Source organism: Tenrec ecaudatus, chromosome 1 (genome assembly GCF_050624435.1).
Source record: "Tenrec ecaudatus isolate mTenEca1 chromosome 1, mTenEca1.hap1, whole genome shotgun sequence".
NCBI lineage: Eukaryota > Metazoa > Chordata > Mammalia > Afrosoricida > Tenrecidae > Tenrec > Tenrec ecaudatus.
Window position 1 is genome coordinate 265,783,111 of NC_134530.1, and position 20,852 is coordinate 265,803,962.

General features: G+C 36.4%; 1 protein-coding gene across 1 annotated transcript in view; it reads left to right on the plus strand.

The window, feature by feature from the left end:
* The window catches only part of LYST (lysosomal trafficking regulator), a 264,929-nt gene extending 245,656 nt beyond the window's left edge, over nucleotides 1-19,273 (plus strand). The window contains exons 49-53 of the mRNA XM_075532181.1: nucleotides 8,830-8,969; nucleotides 9,207-9,304; nucleotides 15,553-15,709; nucleotides 16,084-16,155; nucleotides 17,363-19,273. Of these exons, the coding sequence (XP_075388296.1) occupies nucleotides 8,830-8,969; nucleotides 9,207-9,304; nucleotides 15,553-15,709; nucleotides 16,084-16,155; nucleotides 17,363-17,501 (606 nt within the window). The 3' untranslated portion in view covers nucleotides 17,502-19,273. The remainder of the gene's footprint in view (nucleotides 1-8,829; nucleotides 8,970-9,206; nucleotides 9,305-15,552; nucleotides 15,710-16,083; nucleotides 16,156-17,362) is intronic.
* Nucleotides 19,274-20,852: the final 1,579 nt, after the last annotated feature.

Genomic DNA, 20,852 nt, shown 5'->3' on the forward strand with positions numbered 1-20,852 from the left:
CTCCTTCTGAGCTCTCCTTCCATGGCATTTAAGGAGCCCTGTTGATCTAAGGGTTACATGCTGGACAGCTAACTGCCGTCCGAAACCACCAGCCACTCCTGGAGAAAGATGAGGCTCTCTGCTCCGTAAACAGTTGCTGTCTTCGAACCCCACAGGAGCTGTTCTATCCTGTCCTATCACTATGAACAGGCTTCGTGGCAATGAGTTCAGTTTGGTTGGATAGGTCCATTCTATTTACCCCACAAATGGATTCTAATCACTGCTGTTAGTTGATTAGGTAATGCCGTTCTCTGCTTGTGTGCTCAGATCACTTTGCACCATGACAAAGATACCTTTTAACAAACTGGCTTCATCTTTTGCTTTTTATTTCATCTTGCTTTTCCTAATGTTTTGAATAGCCTTGTTCTTAATTTTCCTAGCTTCTGATCTCCCTCCAAGTTTTCATTGTGTCATAAGACAGTAAACAATACCTGTTTTTTTTAAACAAAAGGAAGATTGAGCTGTCTTTAAAGTAGCTACTGCACACAGAATGGTTTTGAACACACCAGATCAAAGTTGCAGCTTTTATGACTTGAATACAAGACATGTATCATTTAGTTTGGAAGTTACAGTATACTTGTAATGATTTGTGTTACCTATCTTTCCTCAGATTTGTGTTTGTCTGTAATAGATTTTTTCAGTTCCTTTATTGCTTTTTCTCCTCAATATTAAGTAATCAGGTCATGAAATTAATAATTTACTATTTAAAATTTTGTTACTCACTAGCTTTCATGGTTTGTGCATAAATTTGAATATGAGTTGATTGGATTTCCTTGAACGTGGATAGATCCTATCACTGCCCTGTTCTTCAAGACAGACCTTGAGATGTCCTTTTTGACAATGATTGCAGTGCCATTCCTCTTGATTGTGCCATTCCTGATTTAGTTAGTAAACCATATGACTTCCTGATTCAGAATAGCCAGTATCAGTCTGATTCAGCTCTCACAAATACCTAGGGTGTCAAACTCTATGCATCCAGTCTCAAGCACAGGAACAATTGCAGGATCGGGCCGCACTTCGTTCTGCTGTACCTGAAGTAGCTGTAGGTCGGCACTAGTGACAACAACAACATGTAAACGGTATCAACAGCATGCTTTCGATATGTGGTCTTATTTGAAGTTTGACTTGAGGGCAGGGTATTTCAGGTTTGTAGAAGCCATTGGAACTGTCCTTGTATTACTGACACTCTTTCACAAAGGTCATCTCACTGTTTTGGGCGTCCATAAAGCAGCAGTTGTGAGGCTGTGCCCATAAGACCAGCAGGAAGCCCCTCCTGTTCACTAGTTTCTGTTCAGTTTTCTGAACCCACTAAGTGCCATGGTTTCAGAGTACATCATATTCTCTCTTAGGTTGGCTTCAGCCCAAAGAGTCGACAAGCTCTACAAGTGCCATGGAGAATGGACCAAAAGAATTGTTACATGGAAACTATGCGTGAAAGAATCTTATGCAATACCTTTCTTAGCTAGGGAAGCACATCTAACTTTGAGTACTATAACTTCTTTGCCAATTTTGATGCATTTTATGTCCATTTCTTGCCTTGCTTTTGTAGTTGTCTCCCAGTACATAAAAGCCTCCTTATCTCATTCCCATTTGCAAGCAAAATGCTTTTAATCCCTAATAGGAATAATGTTATTTGTTGGTTTTTGTGGCTATATCCTTGATTATGTTGAGGAAGTTCAGTTACTGTTTGGTTAAGTATTTTTATTGGAATGGGTATTGGATTTCGTCAAATACCTTCTTGGTTTTTTTGGGTTTTTTTTTTTGGGGGGGGGGGTCACTGGTCTGTTCCAAAGTCAGCTCCTGGCCTGGATTTTGCTGCTGATATTGAGCTTCTCTGTCAGCTCTTCCCACAGACGTAATCCATTTGATTTCTGTGTATTCAAGCTGGAGAAGTCCTTGTTGATAGTCTCAGTTTGTGTTGTTGGGAAAAAGGGCATTTTCTATGAGCAAGTCGTTGGTTGGTCTTGCAAAATTCTATCCCGTGATCCAGAGTCATTTCTATCACCAAGGCTGTATTTTCTAACACTGTTACTCCCTTTCCAATCACCAGTAATTATCCATGGATCTTGATTGCATATTTCATCAGTTTCTGACTATAGACAGTGGTGGGATTCTTCAATTTCTTCATCACCAGCTTTGGTGGTTTATGCATACATTTGAATAATGGTTGTATTTATTTATTTCCTTGAATGCAGATAGATACCCTCCTATCAAAGACAGCATTTTTCTTCAAGATGGATCTTGAAATGTCTTTTTCATGATGAATGCAATCTCACTCCTCTTGCTTGTGTTATTCCCAGCATAGTAAGCCATATGATTTTCTGATTCAAAGTGACCAGTACCAATTTATGTCAGCTCACTATTACCTGGCATATTGATATTTCTATGTTCCATTTCAATTTTGATGACTTCTAATTTTCCTGGACTCATACTCCATACATTCTAAGGACTTATTATTAATTGAGGCTTACAGCTGTTTCTTGTTTTGAGTCATGTCCCATCAGCAAATGATGACCCGAAGGCTTTCCTCCCCTGACTTTTCTCCATTCTTGTCATTATCATGCACTCTAGTTTGAAGCCTCAGCTCCTTCTCAGTTATATTTTGAATGCCTTCTAACTCGCAGGGCTCATCCTTTGGCACTACTTCTGAAAACAATCTATTTCATAAGAACATCAGTGTCTGACAGTGGTTCAATCTTATGCACAAGGCTTTCAGAGACTAACCTTCAAAAGCTGTTTCCTTCTTCATAACTACACTGAAACCTGTTAACTTTGAGTGACCCTACTGGCATTTGAAATACCAGTGACATAAAATTATAATAAAATAGTAAATAAATAAAGTACTAATAAAAAGATACTAACACAAATAAAGAGTAAGAAAGAAAATACCATCATCAGTATTTTGAAAACCAGGGAAGAAGTTTTGTCATGGAATAAGCAATAAGTACTTGCACTAGAACAAGTTCAGGTTTGGTCAAGTGGGAGGTCAACTAACCAAGTACCACGTTCAATCCAGTATAATCATGATTACAGCGACCTCTATCTGATAGTAAAGCTGTTCGAGACCCTTGCCTGTGGCTAGAGGGGATCTGCTAGCACAGCAGTTCCCAACCTGTGGGTTGCAACCCCTTTGGGGGTCAGATGACCCTTTCACAGGGGTCTCCCAGTTCATATCAGTTGCAAAATTACAGTTATGAAGTAGCAGCAAAAGTAATGTTATGGTTGGGGCGGTCACCAGAACATGAGAAACTGTATTAAAGGGTCGAGGCATTAGGAAGGTTGAGAACCACTGTGCTAGCGGCTTAGTCTGACTAGATACTCTGCAGATCAGTTTTGCACTCCTCACTGTCCTCCATGCTGTCTTCAAATTGGGTGTTTGCAATTTGGGCTCTGATTCTTTTCCCTTAATCAGATTTGACTTTTGTTGTTGTCATGTTTGGATCACACAAGCTGGTGTGCTTCTTCCATGTGGATTTAGTGAATGCCTCACTTAGATGATTGCTTATTGAAGGACAAGCCTTTAAGACCTCAGGCACTATTCTTCTGATAAGTACCATCTAGTTTCTTCACCACACCTTGCTGTAGCACTCATATCTGCAGCGATCTCATCATGAGGGTGAGCACAGAGCCGGGCCACCTCATACGAACTAATTGTTCTTAGATTTCGGATAGAAATAAGTGTGAGCCCCCAATCCACTCATATATTTATGGTTTTTATATGTCTTAGTTCACTTTAGAGACATTATCAACATATCCCTGAGGCATAAGGTAATACAACTGATACTCATTAATTTTAGCCAATGAAACTGAATTTAAAACACTGTTGAAAAAAGAAAACTACAAGTATAGGCCGGCCTCAGACCACACCACATGAATTGTTGTGACTGCACACTATTTACACAAACATTCACAAAGTCAGACAGTACATATCATAGGACGGAAGGAGGGCATCAAAAGAGTAAATATATGGCAGTCTCAAGCCACCATTGATTCGGCACCCTCAAAGCAAAGGATCCAAACCAGACTCCAATGGCCACCAATTCTTTAACTTTGGTATAGCAGTCATTTGCTTCTTCTCGCCTAGGGCCTCCTCATCTAGGCCTTAAGTCCAAAGGAGTTTGCTACTGGTGAATTTGAAGTAAAGCCCAGTTCATTGTGGGGTGTCTTCTAGTGAGCAACAAATTCTACTCCTGTGCCTTGTGAAGGATATTGTGAATACAGCCAATCATTATTATAAGTATCTCTGCTTTTCATATTCTTTACAAGAGTAGTATTAAAATACTTAATAATCACAGCTAACCTAACAAAGTAAAAAAAAAAAAAGAGTCAAACTCTGTGTGAACATCCAGTATCTGTGAATAAATATCTACCCCAAAATATCAGTTCCAAACCTTTGATTTAGGAAACAAATCCTAATATATGAAAGTAAATTTTAAAAAGTAGGCTACTGGGGTTCCAGTTCAAGATTGTATGTTTTTTTGTGGGTTTTGTTTTGTTTTTTAATGTTTAAACATGTCTCCGTGATCAGTAGATGGCCATAGACAAGTTCTTTCAGTAATACATGTGTCTTAATCTCATTAGTATGCCTTCAAAAAACTATTCAATCACAATGGTACCTTCCAGGGGATCTTCTCAGCCAGTTAAAGCCAAGATAGAGAGGTCAGTTCAGAAAGTTATAATAAATGTATTTGGAGACCAAAAGTGTTAGATTTCCTTTTAAAGGGGACAGAATAATTATAAGGGATTACTAATAAGTTTTAAGAAAGTTGAAAACTGCATTGGTGAGTAAAAGTCCAGAAAAATTGTACCAAGGAACTTTTTAAATTAATAGTTTTACTGGCATATAATTCACAGATCATACATTTCAATAGTTCAGTCATATAAAAAAGATTATACAGTGATCATAATCAGTTCCAGAACATTTCTGCCATCTTGTACTTATTTTTATTAGCTGCCCCTTTCCCTCTAATCCAGTTACTATGTCTAAAGAATTGCCCCTCCTGGAATTCCTATCCTGGAAAACCTACCAACACACAGCAAAAATACCAATTTCAAAATGAACCTGAGGAAACACACAGACGTAGAGAGCCTGCTTTGCATCCGGGAACCATGTGGCGCCCTCCTGTGGACAGCTTAAACGCCACGTCAGCAGAGGAAACCTCACCTTAGCTGGGTCACTCGTTCAAGAAGGAGCAAAGGGGGAAAGGCCATTCATTTGATACTCTACAGCATTTCGGAGATAAGATCACTCCAAATCGCAGGCATTCCTACAAGAGTGATAAGTGAAACCTTCCGGAAAAATCAAGTCAGGAGGGGGTGGGGGGGAGCATGTATGTTTCTGTTGGTGGGTAAATGGGGAGGAGTAACCTCCCACCAGAAAAAAATGCTTAACAAAAGTTAAATAGAATCCAAGAGGAGAATAAGCCCAGTACTGTGTTCCTAATTGGACACTCTTGCACAGAGGAATTTTTTTTCATCATGACAATACAGCAGCTCATTCTTTGATGGTAGCTAAGAATGTCCTCTCAAATTTCATTGAGAAACCTTTGCCATCTGCCTTGCAGTTTTCATTAAGCCCCTTCAGACTTCTTTTGCTCCCAAAGTCAAAGAATAATAGAAATAAACATGATTTGAGTGCCTCAAGAATTAAAAAAAAAAACTTGCCACTTTGATGTATAAATGGAAGACTGCAGAATTCTTTAGGTAAGGGTTAAAGAGAGTACCCTCAGAAGTGTTGACTTAGGTGGAAATGGGTCAAGAAAACAATAGTTTCACATTTTGATATTTTGTTTACTAAAGAATTCTATAATTCTGTAGCAATACCTGTTTACTTACTCTCATACATCATGAATTGTTGCCACTCCCTGGGAAGTACCCTGTCAAGAACTATAAGATAATTAATATTCAAGGAAGGAAACTGCAGATATATATATATAGATACAAGGAGGACATTGGGAGATTTTCAAGTGTTGAAGGCCAGGCATCTACGCAAAGACAAAGTGCAGAGGGCTAGGAAAGGGGGAGGAATTAAAACAGAAAGCATCAGGGGAAAGTGGGATAAGCGATGGTACATTGAGGGGATTGCAGAGAATTCGTTGAAACAAAATGTGGTTGAATTTAAGACTGATGATTGCTCACCTTTAACTATTTCACAATAAAAATACTTTAAATGAATTAAAGGCAGGAGAGGTAAACATTGTACACAGACTTGTAATGATGGTGATCTATGAGTAGATGCTTAGATAGAAATACAGACTGGACATGTGAGAGGGGGAAAGGGGCGTATACCCATATATACACTTAACAGAGGATATTTATTAAGTGAATGTGGTAGAGCATACAGGAAACAAAATTATGAAAATCTCTTTTACATAATCAACACCTTGAGAGAATGAGTCACTGAGCCTGGGGCTCAAGACTGTAGTTTCAGTGGCATCAAAGGCCAGTTGGCATAACATACTTCACAAAGACAATATTCTATATCCTACTTTGGTGAGTAGTATCTGGGGGTCATTAAAGGTCATAAAAAGCCACTTGAAGTATAACTATTTGTTCCAATCTGTCCAGAAGAAAGAAGATTAAAATCAAAAGACATAGAAGCAATTAGTCCAGTAGGCTAATGGACAAAGAAAAAAATCAATCTCTGGAAGTGTGTGGTGTCTAACACTACCAGCTATTCTGAAAAGGATTACATTAGAATGTCCTCTAGAGAATGAGAGGAAACTGTGGAGTAAAACTCAAAATTATATAAGAGACCAAACTTACTTGTTGGATAGCGAATTCCTAAGACTATGACCCTTAGTTACCTTTTAGGTCTGGAACGAAACTCACCTCCATAGCTGAATTTTCAGCCAAATAATAGACAGGCCTATCAAGGAAACAATAACATTAATATGGTATGCACAGCTTAGAATAATTAGCTATTTAAGTTCAAGAGGGTAGCATTTACCCAAGAAACAAGTTCGGAAAGTCAGGAAAAGAGGAATGGAAATGTGAAAACAGGAATGAGGTGGGATAAGGGGTGGCACATTGAGGGAATTGCATTGGACGAGTTGAAAAGAGAGAAATGTGCTCTGTAAACCTTCACCCAGTCAACAAAAAGGATTTTTTTAAGTATGAATTTTCGCTGACCAAATAAGATTCTAGAAGTTTATTCTAAAGAAATAATTCAGATGAAGAACAAAATTTTTATATATACCTAATAAAATTCTAGAAGTTTATCCTAAAGAAATAATTCAGATGAAGAACAAAATTTGATATATAAAAAATTTAATTATGTGTCATTTTGAAAAGAATTTTAAATGACTATTAATGAAATATATACAGTAAATTATGGGCTTCTAACTGCATAGGATTTCATACCACCATTAAAAATAAGTTTGAAGGCAATATAGAAAATAAATGCTTATGAATATATAATTTATATATTCATTATGATTATATATACAAAATTTAATAATGTATACTATTGTAGAATATATAACAATGTATAATATATATAATATATAATATACAAATTTTTTAATTGTGAATGACAAAAATACTGTTATAAAAATATCTGTATATTTGAACAAAGGCTGAACAATAGATAAAAATGAAAAATATCCATTGCTAAGATTCTTGGTAATTAAAACATTTTTAATGTCCTATCATTTTTACTCTATAAATGTTAAGTTAAATTAGGTTGCAACACAGTGTTTTTTAAATTTATTTATTTTAAAACTGTTTTATTGAGATATAATCCACATATCATACAATTGAATAGTTCAGTCATATCAAAAAGGGTTCAATAATCTTCACCACAATAAATTTTAGAACATTTTCTTCTTTCTTCTACTCACTGTTAGCTCAGCTTTCAACCCAGCCCCCCCACCATATCCCCGAGAAACCATTAATCCAAATACTGTCCCCTAGATTCACCCATCCTGAATTTCCTATGCTGAAAAACATAAAAGAACAAATAAATAAAAATGCTAGCAACAATAACAAAATAAAATAGGAAAAAAGCCTCAATTGAAAAGAAAGCAGAAAACATTAAAAACTAGAACTTTTAAAAGAGTTAAAAAGGAGATCAAATGATAAGTTATTAAATTCTAGCCTAACTACATCTGCCATAATGCACTTTCAAATGCACTCTGCACGATGGCAAGGCTATTCATGCCCCTGCTCTACGGTCAGAGGGATTCACCACAGGCTTAATCCATGTGTATTTCTCCTTCACTATATTTTTATTTAACTGAACCAACTTTTAAATGAGTAAGAAGGGAGGTCAAATAAGCCATTCCATTTTAACCTAACTGTAATCTCCTGTAATCATCTCTGCAATGCTCTCTGTCTGATAACAAGGCTGTTCACATTCCTCATGGTGGGCAGAGGGGATTTATTCACCAGAGGCTTAATCTGTGTGTGGACCCTGCAAATGTGTTTGGGTTTCCACTGTCATCCATAGCCTTCTTCCTGCAAACCAGGTGTGCACAATTTATATTATTTACAATCCTTGGGTCACACAGGTGTGTGTGCTTCTTCCATGTGGACTTGTTGATGCCTCATTAGATGGCTGCTTGTTTGAAGACAAGCCTTTAAGACCTCAGCTGGGCGCCATCTAGTTTCTTCACCACACTTTGCTATAGCACTCACATCTTCAGTGGTCTCTTCATGACGGCAAGTATCAAGCAAGACCAGAAACATGATATATTTCTAAGAATATTTTAGTCACTTCATAAAAATACTGTATTCTCTAGTATAACTTTCATTGTGATTTTATCTTATAACTTCATTTTTAAATTTTAGCCATCAGAAATAGAAATGGAGTCTCAGATGCATCTCTATGGTCACACAGAAGAGATAACCAGCTTATTTGTGTGCAAGCCATACAGTATTATGATAAGTGTGAGCAGAGATGGAACCTGCATCATATGGGATCTAAACAGGTACAGAAGGCCTCCAACTCAAAAATATTTCCATTTTTACTCTATGAAACAGATGTACTAGAATAAGATCTTTGTATTTTATTAATACCAAGCATGAAATAAAAACTTTTATAGTTTTATTGAAATCAATCAATTAGGAAAACATAGGCCTTATGAATACTGGGCAAAGAATTTAACAAATAAGAGAATATAATTTTACTTAATGATGATATATAACTCATGTGTTTTGTCTTTTAGACTTTGCTATGTACAAAGTTTGGCTGGACACAAAAGCCCTGTCACAGCCGTGACTGCCAGTGAAACAACAGGTGATATTGCTACTGTGTGTGATTCAGGTGAGTGGCTCTCAACATCAAAGCAAGGACTGTAGTTTTAATAGTATGTTCCACCAACCAATTCTCTTACTGGTTGAGTATTGGATATCTGTTCCCTGAGGTTCCTGCAAGATTCAGTACTTGGGAAGAGCAGCATATAGATTAAAATGCAATATGACCCTACATTGAGTTCATCAATTTAGCCATCAACTTAAGTAAAAATTAGTATTGTCACATATAACTCTTCTCATGGTATATGTAAAATTGCATTTTAGCACATGTGAGTTAAGCAAATGGTTATGCTATATAATTACCTTAATTTTCTTGGGTTTTGTAGTTTTTATTTTTCATTCTGCTTTTCATATATTAACTTTGTTAGCTTCTTTCAAACTGAAGAGCAATAGTAGATGACTAACTTTGAATGTTTCTTCTACTTCATCGGAGAAAAAAATAAAATCATAAATGAAGGTATAATTAGTATTGCCCTAAAAATTACACAATGAAACATATCTCCTAGAAAAAGCTTTTGTTTTCTTTTTCATATATTATACATTAAAAATCTGATGCATGAAGCAAGAAAGAACAAATAGAAATTTGATGAATTTTCCAGTTGCCTTTCTATTCTTAAAGGATTTTAAAAGTTGAAAGACTCCTTTGGAGAATTGCTAGCGTCTAACTATCCACTCATTATAAAATGTTCTTGACTTATCTCTAGTAAATAATCCTCTATCTTTTGCTTACATTTTTGATATATCTTGTTTGGGATGATCTTTTTGATTTTTTACAAAGCAGTCATTTAGTCTTGTATTTAAGAAAAGCAATCAGTCCTGATTAAAATTTTCAGTTGTGGAAGTGTTTGCCAGTTTTATGGTCCCCCATCACAAAGTCCTAAGAACATTTTTATGTCCCAATGACCACACAAGGGAAAGATCTTACACAGTTCACTCTGATGATGGAAATGTGCCCTCATGGCAAAGTGTTCAAAGCACTTGCTGCTAAGAGGTCTGTGGTTTCAACCTACCAGCCATTCTTGTGGATAAAGAGGCAACAGTGTGTTTCCATAAAGACTTGTCGCCATGGAAACCCTTGTAGGGTACTTCTACTCTATCCTATAGAGTTGCTATGATCAGAATTTGACTAGCTGGCAATGGGTTTGATTTGGGGAGGTGCTTGTTAATAGAAAAGTGAGCAGATGATTGATAACTCTGCTAATTGTTCTTCCTTGGTTTGTATATTGCGAGCTGTTAGGGTGTCACCTCAAGAGGAATGTTAGGGGAATAATAAAAAGTACGTAAATAGAGTTCTCTACTTTCTTATATTGGCAATATTTGAAAGTTAGAACTGATCCTGAGGGAGCTGAATTTGTAAAGTTGACTACTTTCTTGCTGCCAGTAGTGAATTATCTATAATATGATATCACTCATACGGGTACAAGAAATCAAATTACTTTTGCCGTAATTACAAATTCAATAGTAGAGTACTCAGGTATCCCTGGGTAGACCCCAAGTATCAGAGTAATGGTTATAATGTTTTTTTCCAATTTGAACAAAAAAGGCTTTCTCAACTTTTTAAAGGTCTTTTGGAACATATAAGAAAGACTTCATTTAAAGAATTTGGTGTACAGTTATGTTATGAACAAGATACATTCCTAACAGTAGCTTTAAGAATTTGTAGGTTAAAAAAAAAGAACTTGTAGATTAATTGGAACAGGTGAATATGATTTTTTAAGCTTTGCTTAGCATAAGAAAATGTCTGACTCCTTTCAGATTTCAAAGCTGCTCATGCAGCAAGTGAAGGTGATTGTAATTTAAGATTTGCTGTGCATATGGTTTAGTTCAGCCATTCCAAAATGATAACAAATATATATAATATTAATGGTCAAGCAAGAATTGTCTGATAATACAACATTTATAAACTAGGGACTGCCTATATAGAGAACATAGTAAAAATAAACATTTTTGAAAGTGAGGACAACTTAAGTGACCCACACTAGAATTAATTTTTTAAAAACTTAATTGACATAATTCACACATCAACCAATAGTTCAGTCATATCAAAGAGTTATGCAATCATCTCCACAATTTTAGAGCATTTTCCTCTTTCCTTTAGTCAGCGTTATCAGCTCCCTGTTTTCTCTCAACTTCCCCTGCCACACTCCCCAAGAAGCCTTAAATGTAGTCACTGTCTCTACAGTTTTCCTGTCCTGGATCTCATTTACAGGAAGAAAGGGGGTGGGACAGAGCCAAACACGATTCTCTGCATGATAGCAAGGATATTCACATTCCTGGTCTTTGATCAGAAGGAATTCACTGGAAGCTTAATCCGTGTGTGGACCCTGTAAATGGATTTTGGGCTTCCACTGTCATTCATAGCCTTCTGCAAACTGGATGTTTACAATTTAATTAAGATCTGATACCATTCCCTCCTTTGGATTTGGATTTAATTACATATAATCCTTGAATCACACAGGCTGGTGTGCTTCTTCCATGTTGACTTAGTTCGCACCTCAATTAGATAGCTGCTTATTTTAAGACGCCAGAAACTATTCCTTCTGATATCCAGGCACCATCTAGTTTCTTCTCTATGCTTTGCTATAGCACTCATATCTTCAGTGATCTCATCATGAGGGTGAGCAAGGCCCTGTCATAGAACTAATTGTTCTTAGATTGGAGCTAGAATTAAGTGTGAGCCCAAAACCCATGATACATCTATGGTTTATATATGTCTCTGGTTCACTTTAGAAACATCATTATCATTTTATTTAGAGAACACTATCAGTCATCCCACTGGGGCATAGGTAAATCAGTTGATAGGAACATTCATCTTGCCAATGGTATAGACTTTAGAACACTGTTGTGGAAAGGAAACTACACAAGTAGAATCTGGCTATAAGCCACAATACATATATTGTTGACTTGTACAGATTAAACCCTTGAGTGACTAGACACTGTTTCCAAAAACAATGGGGGCTGATGATAGGGCAAAACTTTTAATAGCATTAATTCACAAAGGCAGAACCATGCCTTCCGGATTAATAGAACACACGTGGAGACTTTGCCCAGTACTGTGTTCCTAATTCAATACTTTGGACTTAGCTGTTAGCCAGCCCTTGACAACCCAGGCCATGTGCTTCAGACTACTGTGACTTTAGACTGTTCTTTTGAGATGCAAAACATCCTCCATAGACCACACCAGAAAGACTTGCTGTGGAAACCCCGCTAAGTGAACTGGGCTTTTCCTCATAATCACCTGGAGTCCTTGGTCTCAAGGCTGAATGTTCTTAGTGGTTTCAAACCAACTGACTACTGTTCCAAGGTTAGTAGGACTGGTGATCTTTGGACTCTGGTGCAGATCACTGCCTTGAGAGTACCCAATGAATGGTGGCCACATATTTATTATTTCCATGCCCTCCTGTCTTTGTTATGATATGTAATTCTCTTATTCTTATATGCCAAAAAAAGCAAGAAAATGATCAAATTGCCAAAGTCTACCGACAATCTTTACCCTTTTAGAGATGTCATCCAAGTAATCATAAATAAACATTTAAATACAAGAGGACTTCAAGAAGTTCCATTTTCCATTTTTTTCAGTTCCATATTTCCATGAACTTTTGAAGCCCCTTTACACACACACACACAAGGGTTTCAAAAAATTTTTGAAAATTTTTCATTATAAATTATTACTTTTTTTCCATTAATTTTTTACCCCCGTGTGTATGTGTGTCAGTGTGTACATGTTTGTATTTGAATTTTGATTTTAAGACACTTGATTACCCCAACATAGAATGTTTTAGAAGATAATTATGTACAAGGGAAAGTAAAAAATATTTGTAAACAATCATAAAATGCCTTATTAATAAGAGTTGTATGAGCCCCCAATAAAATGATTTAAAAAGGAAAAACTGCCTTATTAAATAAAAAATATCAACATACAAAGCTGTTGTTTTTCACCATATCCTCCTCCTCCTCCTCGGTGTATACACTTAGGAATGAATTCTGCACTTGGATTTACACCATATCAAAATAGCACTTTGGGCGTCCTCCAGGAACTCGAAACATTTTTCTTTTATCATGGAGTTTGGGAAACAAAAAGAAGTATAAAGGAGCAAGACCAAGGCTGTAGGGTGGATGGGAGAAGGTTTCCCACTGAAATTCGGATAGGACACCTCTTGCTACCCTGGAAGAAAGAACAGATGCATTTCAGAGTGGGCGTAAAAATTTACCAGTGCAACTTTCCCGGCCTTTTTCCTCACTGATGCTGTTTTCTGCTTTCTTTAAACTTCTTTCTAATAAACATCCATAATCGCCCTGTGTCCTTTGAGAAAATATGTCAAGATTACCCACTTGGAATTTTTTTTAAAAGTCACCATAAGCTTCTGAGATAACCTTTCTGCCCTGAATTTAACTGACTCCAGAGATCTCTTTGGCAACGAGTGTTTTGGATTGGTCCTTCTTTGAAGGCACCGTAGTGAGACTAAGACAAGTGTATCACTAAAAGAACTTGCCTGCAGCCATCCACTGATCCAGAGACATGTTTAAATGTGTTTTGTTTGGATCAAAACGATGCATATATGAACTGGAGCCCCAGTAATACTTTTTCACTTGTCCTTGTGGGTGTGTGTGTGTATTTTAAAAGATAAATACATACATATTTGTATTTTTTGAGGAAATGTATATGAGAGGGGCTTCAAAATGTTCTCAGGTAAAAGATAATGGAATATTTCCGCATGTTTTTTGGAGAGAGAGAGTGAGAGTGTGTGTGTGTGTGTGTGTGTGTGTGTGTGTAATCTTCTCAGTTCTATACTGTGGCTGAAGTTACATTAAGATGCTCATTTCTTCTGCTTATAAATTTCCCTAGGGCTTACTAAAGGGTATGTTTTTTTATGGTAAAATGTGTGAAATTTATTAAACTGTAGCTTATGTTTTGTTGTTGTATCTTTAGCTACTCTACTATTGGATAAAATAGAAAGGGAACTTCACAAAGTTTCAGTATCTCTTAATTGCATTTTTCCATGAGCCTTTGGAAGCCCTTTATATATATTTAAGCTAGAATAAGACACCATACCCTGGTCCTGTGTTGCCAGTGGCATGTGAAAGTAATAGTCCAAATTCTAAAATTCAGGAAAAAAGAGGCACTCGCATTAATTTTTTCCCATGAAGATATACAAAGAGAGCAGTGATGTTTTATTTTTATTTTAGAAATGCCATAGTTTCTGACTTTTTAGTTGATGTGTTCGGTTCTAACTGAAACCCAAGTAGTATTTGCTAAGAGCCTACATTTTTGGTCTCTATAGTCATAGGAAGATTATGTATGTATGTATGTATGTATGTATGTATTTATTTATATCAAGTTTCTGGTGAAGATAGTTCTTTGACTATTAATTTACAAACCATACTTCCAAAACTCCAGGAGCTCATGTAGATATTTCTACATCAAAGGATTAAGCCACGTAATTGCTATGGGTTATAATCACCAATCCCTACATTAATGCTTGTATCATGTATTCAATGATACAAGCTTTCTAACCTTACTAGTATTCCTTATCTGTTAGCTTGCCTGTTTATAGTTTTAATCTTTTATCAAGTATTGAATTTAGAAGAGTGAAATGAAATCATATGGAAGATGTGTTCACAATTTACAATTATACTTCTTTTAAATATTGAATCTCCTGTGCCCTGATACTTTGTTACATAATAACCTCCTTAACAGTACAACAAGAAATAGTAGAATACTGGGCATTCGGATCTGTGATATTTGAAAGACTAGAGAAGCACTTCAAAAGTTTGTTTCTTTGCTATAAAATATGAAATATTGTCATCACCTTAATATAGGAGAGTAATAGATTCTTTTTTTCAGGTAATGAATCTTTTTTTAATCGTTTTATTAGGGGCTCATACAACTCATCACAATCCATACATACATCATTTGTGTAAAGCACATTTGTACATTCGTTGCCCTCATCATTCTTCTCTTTTATGATTGCTCTGTTAGAAAGATAAAATTAGGGATGATAAGACTGTGCCATCCAAACGTTGTCATGCATCTCAACTTATTTCTTTAGCATGAGATTATTTCCTGAAAGAGGTTAAATGCATCATCACAAGGCCTCCAACCACTAGCTCCAGGTTACAGACACAGCCTTAAATACAGTCATTTAAACTGTGTCACTAAAATAAGTGAGCCTGCAGGGATGCCCCTCTGGGACCCAGTGGAAGTGGTCTCTGAGATGCCCACTTATGGTGACTGTGGGGATGATTTTTGTGTTTTAGCTGGAGGAGGCAGTGACCTCAGACTGTGGACAGTGAATGGAGACCTTGTTGGACATGTCCATTGCAGGGAAATCATTTGTTCCATTGCTTTCTCCAACCAACCTGAAGGAATATCTATCAATGTTATTGCTGGGGGGTTAGAAAATGGAATTGTACGGTAAGAGAGGTTTTGAATCTCTTTATTTGCTTTCTTCTTTATAAAGATAATGTACTTTCAGAAATTGGCATATTATTATTTAATTCTTAGACATTTAAATCACCCTTACATATAGGTTTTTCAAGGATTTCTCTTTTACTTTCTGAAAAATAGCTATTTATAAAAATAGCTTAATTGCTGTTATAAATTTTTATCTTTGTACTAACTGTAGTAGAATAATAACACAAAGTATATAAAGTTCCCTGCTCCCACACCACTTAATTGTTTACTGTGTTTCCTTCCAGATGATATGTATCAAATAATTAAATATGCTAGAGTTTTTTAGGAAGGGTATTTTAGTTTGCATAATGAGATGATGATTTTTCCCCCTCCAGGTTATGGAGTAGCTGGGACTTAAAACCTGTGCGTGAAATTACCTTTCCGAAGTCACATAAGCCTATTGTAAGGTAAAATATTTGCCCCCTTTATTCTTCCTAATACAGTTTATGACTGTGTTTCTGTTAGAGAGATATTAGAGAACTAAATAAGTATATGATTAAAATAATCATCATAAAAGGCCAACCATTTATGAAACTCCAGGTTGTCCATGACACAGCCCCTGTCTTCTTGAAACTTAAAATCAGAGTCAGGAACTCACTGTCTACTTGAAAGACTGCTGTAACACCCAGGTGAGACCTCTCGAATTCCAGAAACTCTCTCTTTCTTGAAAGAGAGCAGTCCTGAAAAGGTCTGCTAGCAATCAGACCCTGGTGGTACAATGGTAAGTGTTCAGCTGCTAACTTCAAGGTTGGTGGTTTGAACCCACCAGGGGTCCATGGGAGTAAAGACCCAGTGATATGCTGCCTTAAAGATTCCAAACCAAACTTGCTGCCACTGAGTAGACTTTGACTCATTTTTGAGTATATGGTTTCCAAGCCTGTAAATATTTAACCAAGTAGATCATCTTTTTCCCTCAGAGGCATGGTGGATTTGAACTCCCAACCTGACGGTTAGCCATCCAAAGCTTACCTAACTGTGCCACCAGGGCTCCATCCCATAAAGATTACAGCCTAGAAATCCCTATCAGGCAGTTCTACTCTATCATTTAGAGTCACTGTGAGGCAGAATCAACTCAACCAGTATACAACTCTTGACTTGGTGAACAAATAGATTGACTTTAAAAATTCAAAGGGCTGTAATTCCAACTGTACTTTATTAAGATAAATTTACTTTAATGCACTACATGTAAAGTTTAATGAAATTAATTCTTTATTGATGTCATATCTTTATGAATTTCTCTTTCAAGGAAGTAAAATAATCGCATCATTCTATCTACAAGGCAAAAATCAAATACTGTTATATTTTCAAATTTTCCTATATGTAACTACTTATTATTTAGATAATAAAGAAAGCATGCAGTGAAGGAACATAATAATCTCTTGAATCCTAATTTTATTCTATGTAAGCTAGTTAGAATGACCTTCCCAAATGTATTAACAGGTAATTAAACTGTATTAGCATGATAATTTAAACCAATGAGTTGTATACTATCAGTTAGGTCATAACTGTGCTCCAGTAAAAATATCTTACCTTCTTTACACTAACTTGTTCTTGTTCACCATAATGGCAATACAGTGTTGAGATAAAAATGTATGAACTGAATTTATTTTGCAGCCTTACATTTTCCTGTGATGGCCACCATTTGTACACAGCGAACAGTGAGGGAACCGTGATTGCCTGGTGTAGGAAGGACCAGCAGCGCTTGAAACAGCCCATGTTCTACTCCTTCCTTAGCAGCTACGCAGCTGGCTGAATGTGAGAAGAAGGACCTGGTATTTTAACTCCAAACTGCATCTGTGGATTTAACGAGGTTTAGAAGATTGACCTGAAGAAATGATCGTACATCATCCGAATAAAGTCCATTCATCTGCGCAACATTCTGAAGCCTGCAGTATCCCCAGCGGAAAGTCTTGCTGTCGTGAATGACGATCTGAAGGGTTATGTCAGCGTGTACTAGCAAGCTGGAAGTTTAGGTGGCGTAGTAAAAGCCTATGCTTACAGTCTGCCCCACAAAAGAATGCCAAGGAAAATATTAAGATCTTCTTTTTTTGTATTATTCCCCAAAAGGCCAGGAATATTTAAATTAGGATAATTGTTTGTACACAATACTCTTTAAAATATATTCTATTTAAAGGTTTTGTGCCCTGAGAAACTCATCCTCACCCACCATCCTGAAGAAAAGAAAAATAGATGAAAAATTCAAGAACCTATAATTGCTCTCTCTGAGAAGCCAATTGTTTAGTAGGTGCCAATGCACCCATTGCATTTTGGTATATCCTATACTACAGCTCTCGATAAGTCTCAGTACTGGCAGCTTTGCCAGTTGCCTTGTGAGATCAAAATATAACCAGAATTTTTGACAGCCACTGAATGCAAGTACCTTTGATTTGAAACATAATCCTGTTTCTTTATAAAAATCTTTCATCAGATTCATAACACTAGATATTGAGATATCCTTGGTTGTATCCCAAGTATCCCAAGACAATGATGATTCATTTAATCCCTGCCATTTATGGAGTACTGAATACTTTATTTTTTTGCAATAGAAATCCTCCACTATGCAAAAAGATATTAATAGTAAAATTTAGAAAAGGCATTTCCTCTAAAGTGTAGGAAGAGAGTTTTTATCCCCAAAATTAAAGCAGAAAAGGAGCGAGCTTATCTTGTTTTCAACAATAAGCAGGGCAGTTCTTTTAGGAAACAGTATTGGCTCTGTTTCTCCCAACTCCTATCATCTGAGAATTCCTAAAAATCTTGGAATAGTCTCTCTGAATCATGATACCATAGCTCTATTTTTACTTGGGGTGCTGTTTTATTGGCTTTGAAATCACTGTAACATAAGCTCAGTAATATGTTATCATCAGATAAAAATATGTATTCCTCCCTAAGAATAACATGCACATTTGTTATGGAGATTTAATACATATGGTGTTTACAGAACTACTTTTGTAATTTCCAGATTTTCTAAAACATTCTGATTAAAAACTATATAAAATATAATTCCAAATTCTCTGCTGTCCAGAGAGGAGCAAGCCTGGCTTCTGCCCTGCGAGTTGCAAGCAATGGAAGAGAGTATAGCATTCTGGATTTAGAGCCCGATTGGCTCAGGTTGCATGCTCCCTCTGAGGCCAAGTTAGTGCAGAGAGAAGATTATTCCTATTCACGTTGAAGTGATTTGCTTTGTGTAAGAACAAAATTCCATTGGTTCTCTGGTTTTCATTTTCTGACTAAGAGATTCAAATTAGTCTCATATTACAATAGGGATGCTACTCAGTCCTGTTTTGTTTTTAAGGCCAAATTTTATCATTTATCTTAAAATATGCAAAATAGTTGTGGTTACTAAGAATGCAATAGTATATTTTTATGTAAAAATTGGGGATTATTTATTCTGCATGAAGCCTACTATGTATATGTTTGAGCTACTTCATAATGTGCATGGTGTAACATTTCTGTAAATTACCACAAGCTTTGTTATCTTTGTATACACTGCCACTTCAATTTGGGAATAAATTTCATGAAAATAGATCTAAAGACCCATTTTTCTAAAAGTATTATTGGCACTTCATCTTTATGTCATACAATTCAGTAATTCACTCATATCAAAAAGAGTTATACAATCACCACCACAATCAGTTCTAGAACATTTTCTTCTTGCTTGTACTCAATGCTAATCATGTAATTATGTTTCAATTTTTTCAAAAATATACATAACAAAACATTCTCCAATTCAACAACTTCCACATGTATAATTCAGTGCCATTGATTATACTTTTCATGTTGTACACCATTATTGATAATCTTCAAATTATTCTGCCATCATTAACATAAATCCAATGCCCTAAGCAACAACTCTTCACCTCTGATAACCATGGTCAAGTGGGATTTCCTTTTTGTTTTTAAGTAGTTTTCTTGATATAATATTCGCATATCATAGACTTACATAGTTAAATCCCCTTCCCCTCCCCCTGCTCCCCCTTTCCCGGGTCCTGATAAACCATTGGGTCAGCTATGCATCCAGTCCTTCTGTGCTTCACAAGCTAGGAAAGCCAACAAAAACAATAAAAAACAAAAACAAATGGCAAGAAGAAAATAATTAAAAGAGTAAGGATGAAAAGACTACCATCGATATTTTAAAAGTCAGAGAAGAAATGTTTAGCCTAGAGCAAATCCTGGTTGGGTCAAGAGAGAAGTCAACTGACCAAGTATTATGCCATAGTTTGATCCACTGTAATCCAGTTTACAGTAGTCTCTGTTTGCTGGTACAGCTGTTCACCAGGCCTGTGGCTAGAGAGGGTCTGCCTCGACACTGCAGATGGATCTTGGGTTCCACTGTCCTCCATAGCCTTCCACAAATTGGGCGTTCACAGTTTAAGCTCTGACACTTTCCCCTCCCACATATTTGGGTTTTGTTATCATCATCTTTGGGTCACATAGGGCGGTATGCCCCTTCAATGTGGACTTAGTTGACACCTCACTTAGATGGCTGCATGTTTGAAAACAAGCCTTAAGACCCCAGACACTATTCCAATGGACAGCCAGGTACCATCTGCTCTCTTCACTACACTTTGCTGTACCTAATCTTAAGTCAGTGGCATTTTTTTCTTTATTACTTACATGGATTCTACCTTTAGTGCTGCTATAAAAGTATGCCACCAAAACAGTATATCTTCCATTTCTTGTTATTTTTTATGCTAAAGTTTCAAATTTCAAACTTTACAATCCTTATGTAGAGGTTAGACAACAACTCCAAGATCAACCATTCATTTTAAAGACAAAAAAAACTCTGCCTGCTCCCTGTAGCCAATCTTTACTGAGCCACTGCTAAGTTATCAGGTATGTGTGGAAACTACAGTTAGTCTGTAGACAATGCATACTGCGTATACCAAGTTCTAGACAGGTATAGAGCATTCAGAAAATATAACAGGGAAACCTCAGTTTACATCAAAGGTATCTATGAAAACCTCTCAAAGTGAGATTTTTGTTAAATGTAGTGGATGACTAGAAACCCGACAGGTGAAGCTAGGGGCAGATCTATTCCAAATACATTAGTGAAGCTCCTGAGATGAGAACTTCAGCAAACCAGTCCTTGAAGACAAGGGCATCC